At 41.4% G+C, this 13,892-nt stretch overlaps 1 protein-coding gene across 3 annotated transcripts in view; it reads left to right on the top strand.

Moving 5' to 3' along the window:
• Positions 1-10,973, top strand: part of TAFA4 (TAFA chemokine like family member 4) — a 177,859-nt gene extending 166,886 nt beyond the window's left edge. The window contains exons 5-6 of one of the 3 annotated variants that reach the window (XM_040454485.1): positions 2,011-2,094; positions 9,619-10,973. In XM_040454485.1, coding sequence (XP_040310419.1) covers positions 2,011-2,094; positions 9,619-9,800 — 266 coding nt within the window. In that variant the 3' untranslated portion in view covers positions 9,801-10,973. Of the gene's footprint in view, positions 1-2,010; positions 2,136-9,618 lie in introns of all 3 variants that reach the window. The other 2 variants (XM_040454487.1, XM_040454486.1) reach the window with 2 other exon arrangements.
• Positions 10,974-13,892: the final 2,919 nt, after the last annotated feature.

The raw sequence follows: 13,892 nt of genomic DNA on the forward strand, positions 1-13,892 counted from the left end.
TTCTCATACCTCCTCCCTCATTTTACTCGCTTTGTGGAAGGCTCTTGTTTTTATTTCCGGAACCATCTGCCTCTTCTTCCTGCTGCTGAAGGTTGTTGGGACAATCAAAAGAGCAACGGTATAGAAAGGGGCTTTGAAAATAACAAAGCTCCACCCAGTTTTAAGGTGAGATTTCTATAATGTTTGTGACTGAAGAGCATACAGCTTTCTCCAGCTTCACCCGACTGTCTCTGTCTACTCAAGTTCATTGGCAGTTTCTGCCAAAATAAGTAACCCATAGAGCTATATTCCTTTCTCAGCGTTGGCACCTTCTAACGTATGGTTTTTCTAGATCACAATTGTGCCTCATTTAGGGATTATTGGTTTTAATAGGACTCTAATCTGATAGTAGCACAGTATTGGGCCAGAGTAAGGAATGGTGGTTTCGTGTAGAGTAAACACAATGTCTGGCCATTTCAGCAGATAATGAAATGGTCCTGTGCCCTAATCCTGCCATAGTGCTGTTGCCTGACAGGAGAAGAGTTTTTAATGCATGAGCTTGGTGTATTATCTACTGTGGTTACTGCCTGTATACCTCTAATTGTTTCTACTACAGCTCGCTGGTGTGAGGGAGGGGTATGAATACAACAAGGGTTGATGAGGGGGCTCCAGTGGTCGAATGCCTCTGTTCCAGTGCTGTTTGCCCAGTGTGACTTTGAGCCTCAGCCTTTTCTTCTCCATAAAATGAAGGAAATACATTTAGCAGGATGCCTGACCCTCAGTAAAAACTAGCTATTAGGAATTCTCAAGATTTGCTTGAAATTGAGTTCAGACTTCCCAAGACGTGGTAGTTAAAGTCACATCCATTGAGGTATGTTTTTTTTACCTAAGTGCTGCTATTTCAACAGAAAAACAGCTCTGCGTGCCTGGGGGGCTCTGTCAGTTAAGCGTCTGACTCTTGCTTTCAGCTCAGGTTACGATCTCACAGTTTCATGAGTTCCAGCCTTGCATCAGGCTCTGCGGTGGCAGCATGGAGCCTGCTTGGGATTCTCTCTCTCCACCCCTCCTCCACTCACACTGTCTCTGTCTCTCTCAAAAGTAAACAAACTTTAAAAAAATTAAAAACAAGAGAGAAACAGGGCTCAGCCACCCCATCTCCCTAAATCCACACACCCTACCTGCAGCCCTAGATCTCTGATCCGTACCAGCCTTCTGGCTGGGCCCACCTTTAAATATGAATCACATTCCCTTTTGTCCTTTGACTCTGTGAGAATACCTGGCCAAGTTGATGGAGTTTCCTTAACTTCTAGTAGTCTGCGTCCACACCTGGAGAATTCTTACTGGTAGATGTCAGCAGGGATGATGGGGTAAGGAGGAAAGAGAATTCCCAGGTGAGAGAACAAGCCTAGGATGTGGGCATGTGAGGGAGTACCAGGCTTACCAACTTTTACTTGTCTTCCAGCTGTTGAGTTTAAGGAGTTATTCTACCACTTGCTGGACTGGCATGGAGAGATGAACCCCTCTCTGATGGAAACATTTACTGTTTTTAATCTGTGCCACTGGCAACAAAGCCCGTCAAATGTACTGACTTTGCCAGCTCAATATGCACTGTTGTAACCTACAAAATGATGACCACACCAGTAGCTAACATTTTCTGACAGCCCAGTGACTGGTCCATGGTTAGCCAAGACTTTGCTGTGGATTACCTTTATCTTCTTGACATCTGTGGTGAGGTTCTATTTTTATCCCCATGTTACAGATGAAGAAACTGAGTCCAAGAGGAGTTAAATAGCCTAAGGTCATGGGCGGGAAAAAAAAAAAAAGCCCAGCCAAATCCATACCCAGGCATGTTGTAAAGCTTGGGATCTCACTGTTTTCTAGAGCATGTGGCTGAACGCAGTCTTTAAATTGACTTACGTTGAAATAGTTCTTATTTACAGTCTGAAATCTGTATACTGATCCATCTGAGCTTCATGTCGTCCCTGTTTGGAGGAAGAAACACCTTCACGAACACTGGCCTTTGTTTTCCAGCTTCCATCGTGATTCAGAAGTGGTGGTGCCACATGAATCCTTGCTTGGAAGGAGAGGATTGTAAAGTGCTGCCAGATTACTCAGGTTGGTCCTGTAGCAGTGGCAATAAAGTCAAAACTACAAAGGCAAGTATAGACAAACACAACTCTCATTTACAACTTCCCCAGGTTATTAACTATGTGGGGTTCCCCCCTTCAGTTTATCCTGGCACCACCAGCAACGCTATTTTATGTTGATAAACCTCCTTGGCTGGTACCATCCCATTACTTTGGCCTTTTGAAAAGCCCATTGCCTGATATCACCCTTTATGTCAGATCGTATGGAGCAGGGACTTGCTGGATGAGTCACTCAATTCATTGCAGCTTCTTCGGGAGCCCACTTTAAAATAAAGGAATCAGAGTCGACAGCCAGCATATCCAAACAGCATGGTGAGATTCCACATCCAGATGATTTGCTCAAGGAGGGATACTTCCTGTGAGGAGTAAGACTTATATAACACTTGGATTTAAGTCAAGAGTTGTCTCTCGCAAGGATGTGCTTTCTTGTCCCCACACTTGCAGAAGTCTACCAGTGTCTACCCAGTTCTTGAGCCTAAAATCTTACTTCTTCCTTACCTCTCTATGTCCAGTCTATTACTGGTCCCTGCGCTTGTTATTTCCACCTCCCTCCTTGAGCGTTGGTCACCATCCTTACAACAGCGGTCCTGTCCCCACTGTGTCTCATGTTGATACCTCACATCCACTCATGCTCCCTTTTTAGGTCATTCTCCATATGAGGACCACAATCACATTTGTGAAATGCAGATATTCCTAGCTAGTCTGCCTGCCTATCTGGGTCTTAATAAATAACCTGGCAAGCCACATCCCATCATTCTTTTGTTTGTTTGTTTGTTTCAGTCTTCTGTTAGTACTTCTTACCATGGTGCCTTTGCAATTGCAGAGAAAGGTGTTCTTCATGGAATGTGCTTCCCTCCCTTCTTTACTCCTTAACCATTACTTCTTTAGAATCCTTCACTGACAGGATTCATGTCTCCTCTGTCTTTCAACATTTACTATGGTTATACTTTCCATGGAAAGGTATAGTTAGGTTTTTAGTACCTAGAGTGTTCTAAGAACAGACCTGTGAAGTCAGGGCTCATGTCGGTTTTCAGTTACCTTCATAGTCCCAATAACTTTTTTGAATAGAAAGTAATAAAATTGAAAAAAAGTAATAAAATTGGTCATTCTAATGAAAGAATAAATTTAGAACAATGATAACATTTTATAAACAACTATAAAGATAAATTTTAGCTGGCATCAAATACAAGATCAGCAGTAGTATAATTGTCAACTTTTGTTAGTAATATAAAGGTGACTTAATGACCTGATAAAGGCATATCTCGTTTTATTGTGCTTTGCACATACTGTTTTTATGGTTTGTTGTTGTTTGTACAAATTGAAGATTAGTGACAACCTCGTGTCAAGCAAGTCTTTGGGCATCATTTTTCCCAATAGCACTGGCTCACTTGGTGTCTCTGTGTCACATTTTGGTAATTCTCACAGTATTTCAAATCCTTTCATTATTTGCTATGGTTATCAGTGATCACTGATGGTACTATTGTAAGTGTAGGGTGGCACCCCTTTGTGTGTTCAGTTCCCCTCTCTTCCTCTCCTTGGCCCTCCTGATTTCCCGACACACAACGATATTGAAAGTGGGCCAATTAATAACCCTACATGGGCCTCTAAGTGTTCCAGTGAGGGGAAGAATCACATGTTTCTGACTGTAAGTCAGAAGCTAGAAGTGATTAAGCTTAGTCGGGAGGCCTGACACAGGTAACCAAACTGTGAATACAAAGGCAAAACTCATGAAAGACATTTAAAAAAACTGCAGTGAACCCCTTCCATGGAGACAGTTTTAGTGGTCTGAATAAAACCTCCATCTAGCCACAATATTCCCTTAAACCAAAGTCTGATCCTGACCAAGGTCCTAACTCTTTAATTCTATGAAGGTACAGAAGAAAAGTCTGCAGCTAACAGATGTTGGTCATTGAGGTTTAGCAAAGAAGCCATCTCCATAACATACAAGTGCAATGTGAAGCAGCAAGTTATCTAGAAGTTGTAGCTAAGACAATGAAGGTGGCTACTCAAAACAGCCCGATTTTCATTGTAGACCAAACAGCCTTCTGTTGAAAGGAGATGCCATCTAGAACTTTCATAGCTAGAGAGGAGAAGTCAATGCCTAGACAGGTTGACTGTCTTGTTAGGGGGCTAATGCAGCTGGTAACTTTAGGCTACAGACAGGGCTCATTTACCATTCCAAAAACTCCTAGGGTCCTTAAGAATTAGGCTCAATCTACTCTGTCTGCTCTACAAGTGGAACAAAGCCTAGATGACAGTCCATCAGTTTACAACTTGGTTTACTGAATATTTAAAGCCCACTATTGAGACCTCTTGCTTATAAAAAAGATTCCTTTCAGAACAATCTACCTCGTCACCCAAGAGCTCTGATGGAGATAGACAATGAGATTAATGTTGTTTTCATGCCTGCTAAAATGACTTCTTGATCCATGGGCTGCAGAATGGATGTTATTTTGACTTTCATCAGGCTATAGCTGCCACAGGTAGTGATTCCTGTGATTGATCTGGGCATTGTAGATGCCATGAAGAACACTTCTCATTCCTGGAAAGAGGTCAGAATTAACAGGAATTTGGAAGAAGTTGCTTTTAACACACATGGACAGCTTTGGGGGGTTCAAGTCTTCAGTGGAGGAAGTAACTGTGGATGTGGCAGAAACAGCAAAAGAACTAGAAATGGAGCCTGAAGATGGGACTGAATTGCTGCCATGTCATGAGAAATCTTAAGAGATGAAGACGTGCTTCTTAGGGTGGAGCAAAGAAGGTAGTTTCTTGAGATGGAACCTACTCCTAACGAAGATGCTCTGAAGATTGTTGACCTAACAACAAAAGACTTAGAATACGACATCAACTTAGTTGAGAAAGGCAATGGCAGGGTTTTAGAGGCTTGACTCCCATGCTGAAAGAAGTTTTGTGGGTAAAATGCTATCAAACAGCATGGCGTGCTCTAGAGAAAGCATTCATGAAAGGAAGAGTCCGTCAACGTCACCCCAACCCTTAGCAACTGCCACCCTGATTAGTCAGTGCCATCAACACAGAGGGCAAGGCCCTCCACGGTTAAAAAGATTATGACTGGCTGAAAGCTCAGATGATAGCATTTTTTAGCAATGAAGTATTTTTAAACTAAGGCTGGTACATTGCTTTTTTAGACCAAATGTTGCACACTTAACAGACTACAGTGTAGTGTAAACATAACTCTTACATGCACTGGGAAACCAAAAAATTAATTTGGCATGCTTTCTGGTGATACTCATTTTGTTGTGCTATTTGCTTTATGGCAATACTTGCTTTACTGGGGTGGTCTGGAGCCGAACCTGCTTTATCTCTGAGGTATGCCTGTGTATGCTTTTATATCCACAGCAGTGGACCTTCATGGAGTCCCTTGTTGGTGGACGAAAGAGGTTAGCATTCCCCATCATTTCTAATTAATTTCCAGTCTATATACACCCAAGTGTGCTTGCTAAGCAAACCCTGCCTTAAAATAATTCCACTATCCTTCCCCCCACCCTGGCCCTTTTCAGCCCCTTTTCCCCCTTCCCTTCCTGAATAAAAATGTTGGAGCTGCCAAGGAGCTAGCATATTAGATCCATCAATGATAAAAATGTCTTCTTATCCTATTTCTTGTGGACAAAGAAATAACATTTGGAAGATTATTCTTGTATTGATTCTTATACGTAAATATAAAACAAGACCATGAACACAAGCCAACTATGTTCCGGAAAAGAATGTGTCTAAGTAGTCTCTTGCTGGGGAGGCTCCCTCTCTATTTGTGTGCAGTTAGAGCATTTGCAGGAAGCAGACCTTTAGGGGCATTTTGGCTCTGTCTGCTGGGAATATAAGTTTGCTCTAGCTAAAACCTCAACGGTAGTGACATTTCATTTGGAAATTCTAAAAGTTGTAGAAACACAATACAGTTCCCTAAGCCATAATGATACTTAGCTGCTTTTTTTTTTTTTTAGTGATATGACACTTGAGAATAATCTCAGAGTAGTAAAATTTTGTTTCCTTTATTAATCCAACTCATTGTGGCTTGAACTGCATAAAACATTTTATGTCTTTTATGGTTCTTATGAACACAGAGCAGATTCATTTGTGGAGGTGTGACTGGCTTCTGGGAAGAACTTGGTGCCCTGAGATTCTCTTTTTCATAAACTAGATACTAACCTTACGCATAAGTGAGACAGCGGTCCTACAACGGTTGAGGGATTACAGTTCCTGCACACCAACACCAACACGTGGAAAGGCTAAAAAGTAAGATGATCTGCAGTAAGAGACCTGTGTCAGAATTTTATTTCTCATTTAAATGCAAATATGAAGAGAGCAGTCAAGTTGAGAGATTAACAGATTTAGATGAAGATCAGAAAATGAGGGGGGCAGTTTCCTAGGAAGCCATGCTGTCTGTGACAGGTGTAAAAGGTTGGCAGTGAGTTTATTGTGCCTGGATAGCTTTTGGTGTTCGCAGAGAGCATTCACCTACCAGTTCTTGTGGAAAAATACAACTTTCACTGTCATTCTGCCTCAGTTTTCCTCGTCTTCATTTGGAGTCGTTCGTGTTAAAGCTCCGAACAGTTGCACACAATGTTGTTTCAGCACCAAAGCCAGCCACTGTCCAGGGCTATTTGAAAATGGAAATAAATCGTAGTGAATTTCAAGAAATTTTAGATGTTTAAGGTTTTTATTTTTCCAACATCTAAGGGTAAAGAGCTATGCCTTTGGAGCAGTTCTCAAACAGGGGCAGTTTTTCCATCAAGGGTCATTTTTAGTTGCCACACGTTGTGGGAATGGGGGTTGTTCAGACATCTTGTGGGTAGAGGCCAGACAGGTTGTAAAAATCTTAAAACGCATAGGAGGGGTCCCCCATAGCAAAGAATTAACTGGATCCAAATGTATTTTTTTTTCCGGTAGCTCTTGGTAAGCATCCTACCTGATTCTCTTACTGCATTTACTTCTTCTAAGTTTGCATTCTCTGCATGCTTCTAGTATTTCATATTAGAAAATGAGAGAGAAGAGTTAAATGAGGCTTTCTCTGCTATACCATCTCTTACCCTTAAGATCTAAGATGACCCGTTCTTATGGTATCTGCCTGAAAATACCCTGTGAACGGTACCTTTCTCTGTTTCTTAGGCTACCGCTATGAATCATCTTCATTCTCTTTTGCTCCAGTATTATGATAATTATTTAATGGTAACAGTAGCTTCAGAAAACTCATCCTAGGGGGTCCTTGTACCCACTGTTTTGAGCCACACTCCTTGGATAGTCTGGTATAGTAAGTCTGGGATGGGGCAAACCATTCTTAAAAAGTGCTTCATCCGTTGATTGTCATTAAACCGGGCCCCACACCTGCTCTGTTTTTGCTGTAGTGCTGTTTTCTGTGTTTCCAGGGTAAATTCCTTGCCCAGGTTTCTCCTTGGTGAGAGACCATCAATGGATCCCCATGGGTAACAGAAAATAGAGTGTAAGCATCTTGAGGTCAACCCCTAAATGTGACTCCCCCAATAGACCATGTATTTCCATACCCCCACTGCTACCTCATTCATCACTTCTCTTTTCTAAAGTTCTAGTTGTCTTTTAAGTTCCAGCCAAGATGGTTCCTTTCCCCTGAGGTCTTGTCTTTCCTGATCCCTGTGGAGTAGAGCTAGTATTGGCATGTTAGCAGTGTGGTATCCACCGAATTTCAAAGTGACAATGAACCTTACATATACAATTAACAAAATGAAAACTTTACAGGAAAATAAATGCTAAAGAATCCTGTCATTGAACTTGAGATCGGCTCCAAAATGAGCTGGGCATGGAAAGTAAGCTTCCTTAAATAAGATGCATTGAGAATTACATCCTCCATCTATACTTAGATCCAGAAAGAGCTAATGTGGCAGTAGCCACCATTTCATGAGGTTAATCACAGGACAAGCACCGGGTCATGGCATTCACGGTTCACTCACTCTTCACTATAAATGAAGGGAGAAGATGCTACTTAAACATTTAGCAGCCGAAGAAGCTCAGGCAGTGATACTCCTCCCCATCAGAACAAGACCGGTATTCAAGATTAAGACTCTGGAGTAATTCCTGAATCCTCATTCTCTCCATCCTTTGTCCTGTTGGCTTTGCCTTTCAGCACTTCTACCAAACTGATCCTCTTGACAGTCCAGCCATGCACCCCTTGTCTCACTTTTGTACCTGAGGTGGAGAAAGGCCTAAGTTTTTCCCCCTAGGTAGTCAGGACTCCCTCTCGCCACTCCAGATTCTCCTCATGTGACAATCCTCTAGAAATCACAAGACTTCTACCCACCTGGCCTTAGTATCTTTTTTTTCTCCCTAGTGTATATCACGTTCTGACATATCCTTTCTTTGTCTCTTCATCCATCCCTTTCCTCTAGAAGAAGAATCACCAAGCTGTGGCTTGCAAGCCACATCCAGCCCTTGGCCTGTTTTCCTAAGGTCTGTGAGCTAAGAAGGCTCTGTACACTTTTAAGTGGTTGGAAACAAAAGGGAAAAAAAATTCATAACATGAAAACTACATGAAATCCTAACTTCAGTGTCTACAGCTCACATTTTATTGGGATAAAGCAGTGCCCATTAGTTTACATTGCTGTCTTGTCTATGCTCCTTTTGTGCTATAAAGGCTGAGTTAAGTAGTTGTGACAATGACTATATGGCCTACCAAGGTGAATGTATTTACTATCTGGTCCTTTATAGAAAAAGTATGCTAGCCCTATTCTAGATAAACTCCATGAGGACAGGTTTTTGTTGTGTTTGCTCTAGTATTCCCAGCACAAGCGAAAGAGCAACTCTTTTGTAAAATGTATAAAATAAAGGCTTTATGTCAATTGACAGCAAATCTGAGGTTTGAATAAATAATTGATTGGGTCTAAAGACCAGGCAGGTTCACATCTCAAGCTTTTGGGTTTTTTCCCCTCTAGCTTGTGTATGGATTATCTAACCTGTAAAATACATTACCAAATCAAACTATAGAAACTGATTTATTCTAAGTATTTAAAAGTAGAGAAAATCGTAAACTTCTTAATGAAGATCTGTTTGCAGTCATTATGGCAGTTTTCTAAAATAACCTATTTTTTAAAACGAACGTTAACTACATTAAAAAGTAACAAAGGTGGCATTTTGATCTTGACATACACGGATCTTAACTGGCATTCATTTGAAAAAATTTAGTGCCTTCCAGAAAGCACGCTCAACATGCATGAGTTAACTTGATGGGCAATGAATGTACCTAATCTGATGGGGTTTTGATAACTCTAAAAAATACCAAGCTAAGGTACATAATATCGTGTTGTGCAAGTCTTTGTGCATGTTTTCTTTGCAACCTGAAAGTAAGAAATGTAAAGGATTTGAACAGGTGATTTGGTGAGGTGGGTTACAAATAAAGGAACAATGTGCCCAACGGTGCACAAATGACATAGACAGGGACTTACGGGTCTGGTAGTAGAAGGGACCGTTTTTGGTGGGGCTGAGATACTGAATGCTCACTTACTTGTTTTAGGTAACACGGTAGCAAAGACGGATGTGCTTAACGTGGGAGGAGCGACAGGATGCAGAAGTCTCCTATTTGGATTACCATCCTGGCTGGTTTGTGGAAAATCGTCTTGGATTTCAGCAACATCACATAAGTATGCTGTACGGAGTGTCATTCACTTAACTGTCCCAGCCCTCTCGGCTTCATGATTTTATTACATTGAATTATAGCCACGGGCTGCCACACAGTTCACATCCTATCTGGATCCCAAGGACCAAACCTCCAAGAAACCCTGGAGGAACAAAGCAGAGACTTCAAAGTGGATCTTCACTGGGTCTTCTGTTTCTTTCTGCCTTCACAAAGGAGCGTGGACCGGTTCACAGGGTTCTTATTCCTGTCTTCTTTTGAACTTTTCCTTTAGTCCTTGCATTAAAGTGGTTTCAAAGGGGTGTAAGTATCAAAATGCTTTGGCAAAACATATTTGCAGGTGTAGCTCAATGAAAACTCTGATTAGGGAAGAAAATTTATTTTCTAAACCTTAATGAATAGACTTGGTGCGGTTCTTGTGTGTGCATTTGTATTTTTGCTTTAGAGCGTTTCAGTGTTTGCACTTTAAGTTCTGTTGTCAGGTTAGCAGAAATAAAATAACATTTTAACATCAGTACACCATTTTACGGAGTGCTAAGGAAGTGTATCAGCTCCAATATTTTATAACCAAAGCTTGATCATGACATATTCACAAAAGAAATAACACCTGTGGGGATTTTTATGGCTTAAGGTATAGTCATAGAAGTAAATTATTTAAAATCTGAAACAGTCTCTGTTTAGATCAAGGGTGATTTCTGAGATCCAGTTTATGTCACTTAAAATATTTTGTTAACCCTTAGAAGTCTTGAAATGTTTGATTTTTAGACTGTAAATGATTTATTGACTTAGCACTTTTCTCATTTGTTATTTTATTTTTTTTAATGTAAGTAAAATCTGAGTCATTTTCTCTTGGTATAATGATTTTGCAGCAGACGTGTGTCTGCATAGTCTCGGATGCTGTCATGGAGAAATATATTACAGATGAAAAGTGACTGACCCATATTTTAAATGCATAATGTCATTGAAACACCTACTACTGTAATAACTGACAGATTTTATAAAGAAATGCCAAAAACATCCTTTCTGCACTATTAATTATCCTTGTCCTTTCACAGTCATTGGGGAAAACATTACTATAACATTTATAGGAGCAACAAGTATGTCTATTTTAGTCTTGCAAAAAGAATGGAAATGGCTGACATGCACTTGTTGGCTAACTTTGAATTTGGACGCTTACCAGAATTATTACTGTCCTATGAGTAAGTAAAAAAGTCACTCTGCTGATGGCACATAAATTTTTGTGATTTTATTGCCTTAAATGCAAATGTGAAAAATCACTTAAAATTACATTTAATTGTGGGCATGTCAACTGTATGGCAAACTTGAGACCTATACACGTAGCATTCAAGATCATTTAAAACCTAGGGAAATTTGATTAAGTGTAGGGCCCCACATGATGTTTTAGGCATTCTCTGCTGCCTTTAGTATAGGACCCTCCATGGTAAGAACAGAGAGTTTAAAAAGTCAATTTTATGGCACATGAAAGAATGTGTCTTTTGCACACACATCTGATCTTGTACACCAAATAAGATCAAGTACAAATGACACTGCTTCACCTTGAGATACATTTCTACTACTTTGGGGGGGAATAAATGGTCCATTAGGGAAAATGGTGGGTATTAGAGCTGCCATTCTCATCCATTATTGCTTCAAAGTGTACTTTTTATTGAGTTCAAAAGTTAGTCCTGAAATGCAGCCTACTTGGAGAAGCATTTTAATGTTATCAGCCCTATACCATTCCTGTAAGGAGGTGCATAAGATAGGTTTGCTTTGAATCCTAGAATATTGTGAGAACATGATTAATGGCAGCATTAAGCCCTCTGATTGTGGCACTTGTGATCTCAACACCTGCAGACTTTCAATTCTTAGATCTAAAAACCGGAAGCTGCCCTGCAAGGTTGTAGACTTAGCCTGTGACTCTGCAAAGGCAGCAGCAACCTAGATTTTCTAGCTCTTCTTCAGATCCAGATGTGTGGCTCTGAAGTGTATGGACCTCAACTCTACACAGGTAGAACTCCATTCATAAGCTAAATTCAACAAACATTTAAAGAACCTTCCCAAGGGGCGCCTGGGTGGTGCAGTCGGTTAAGCGTCCGACTTCAGCCAGGTCACGATCTCGCGGTCCGTGAGTTCGAGCCCCGCGTCGGGCTCTGGGCTGATGGCTCAGAGCCTGGAGCCTGTTTCCGATTCTGTGTCTCCCTCTCTCTCTGCCCCTCCCCCGTTCATGCTCTGTCTCTCTCTGTCCCAAAAATAAATAAAAATGTTGGAAAAAAAAATTAAAAAAAAAATAAAATAACCTTCCCAAGACCTCCAAATCGTCTACCCTTATACACACAAATCCATTTTTTCTTTTCAACTTGGCAGGTCTTTATGAATATTACCATTGTATAGAATTTAAGACCCAATAAAATTAAACTTACCCACACTCACATAGTTACTACTAGGAATTTTATGAGAGCTTTTCAGATAACATACTAACCCTGTGTCCTAGGGTGTCAGGGACATGGGTGAGTCTTAGACTCTGGCTAGTAGCTGACCTAGTTTATCAGGGTCCAGCACCACACTGTTTGCCACAGTCTTATAATGTGCCAGTACACTGATGAAAAATCGTACTGCTGGCCTTTTTGAATTGGGTGAAAGGAGATGGTCCTCTAAGCCTACGAAGTCTCAGAACTCACTTCCTCCTATGGACACACCACATCTACAATTAAATGTAGAGCAATTTCTACTGAAGAAGAACCGAAGGTTCATTGAACAGCTTTGGCATAAGCAATGACAGGGGGACCACCTAAAGTAGGCTAGGACAGATGGACACATGGTAATGATGGGAGCACCACCCCTGATGTGATGATCTGCTCTAGGGAGGGCTATCACTGAGAGACGTATACACACACTCCCCTGCCCCAGGCACTGCCATTTAAAATGCAACGACACTGGAAGTGAAGGAAAGCCATTTACAACCCTACAGCATAAACCAGAGTGTGGGAACTCTGAGGTTTTAGGTGCCACCAGGCACTACTGTTTATGTAACCCCCCTACCTTCATAGTACCCTGAGCCTGCACCACCCATTCCACCAAGGTGGCCTCAGTGTATGCTCTGGGCCTCCCCTGGCCTGTGCTCAAACCAGCCATCCTGCCAGGGCAGCCCTAGCACAGAACACCCAAGAACCCCCTCAGGCCTACACCACTTGAGCCATCCTTCAAGGGTGGCCCCATCAAAGAGCCATCAGGCAGAGTGCCCACTTCTGCTTCAGTTCCAGCTATCCCTCCAGGGCAGCCTTAGGGACATGCCCTGAGAAGCCCAGCCCATGGTTATAGTTCCAGCTGTCCTGCCAAGGTTGATCCAGTTCACAGCACCCTGGGACCTTGCGGTCCATGTCCACTCCAGCTGCAGTTATCCTGCCAGGGTGGCCCTGGTGGAGCACCACCTGGAGCCCTCCAGCCTGCACCTGATTCAGCTTAGACTGCTCAGTCAAAGCCACCAGGCACAGATAGCACCTACGCTGGGGATGCTCCAATGCAAGGTGACTCTTTCAAGATTGGGAGGGATAGGTGTTCTCCATAATAAGTGTTCACAGATACAAACACAGAAAGTTCAAAAGAAAAATAATAATGAGACTGAGGAATACATTATAAGCCAAAGAACAATATAACCCCTGCCCCCCAAAACTCTAATGAAACAGAGGTAAGTAATTTACCTGATAAAGAATTCAAAGTAATGGTCATAAAGATGCCCATTCAACACACAACTCCAGAGAAGAATGGAAGAACAGAGTGAAAGACTTAGTATAAGAACGTAACAAGTCACAAAGTTGAAGAACATAATAACTGATATGAAAAATATGCTAGAGGGAATCAACTACAGATTAGATGATAAAGGTCAGTAATCTGGAAAAGAGAACATTGGATATTACCCAGTGAGAAGACCTAAAAGAATTAAAAAATGAGACTAGTTGGACCTCTGGGACAACATCCTGCATATCAACATTTACATTATATTGATCCCGGCAGAAGAATAGAGATAAAGGGACTAAAAACCTTTTTTTGAAGAAATAATGGGTGAAAAGTTCGCTAACCTGGGGAAGGAAACCAACATCTGGGTCCAGAAAGCAGTCTCAAGAACCCAAAGAGATCCAAACCAAAATATAATATAA

Source organism: Herpailurus yagouaroundi, unplaced genomic scaffold, assembly GCF_014898765.1.
Source record: "Herpailurus yagouaroundi ecotype Mexico unplaced genomic scaffold, PumYag 213, whole genome shotgun sequence".
NCBI lineage: Eukaryota > Metazoa > Chordata > Mammalia > Carnivora > Felidae > Herpailurus > Herpailurus yagouaroundi.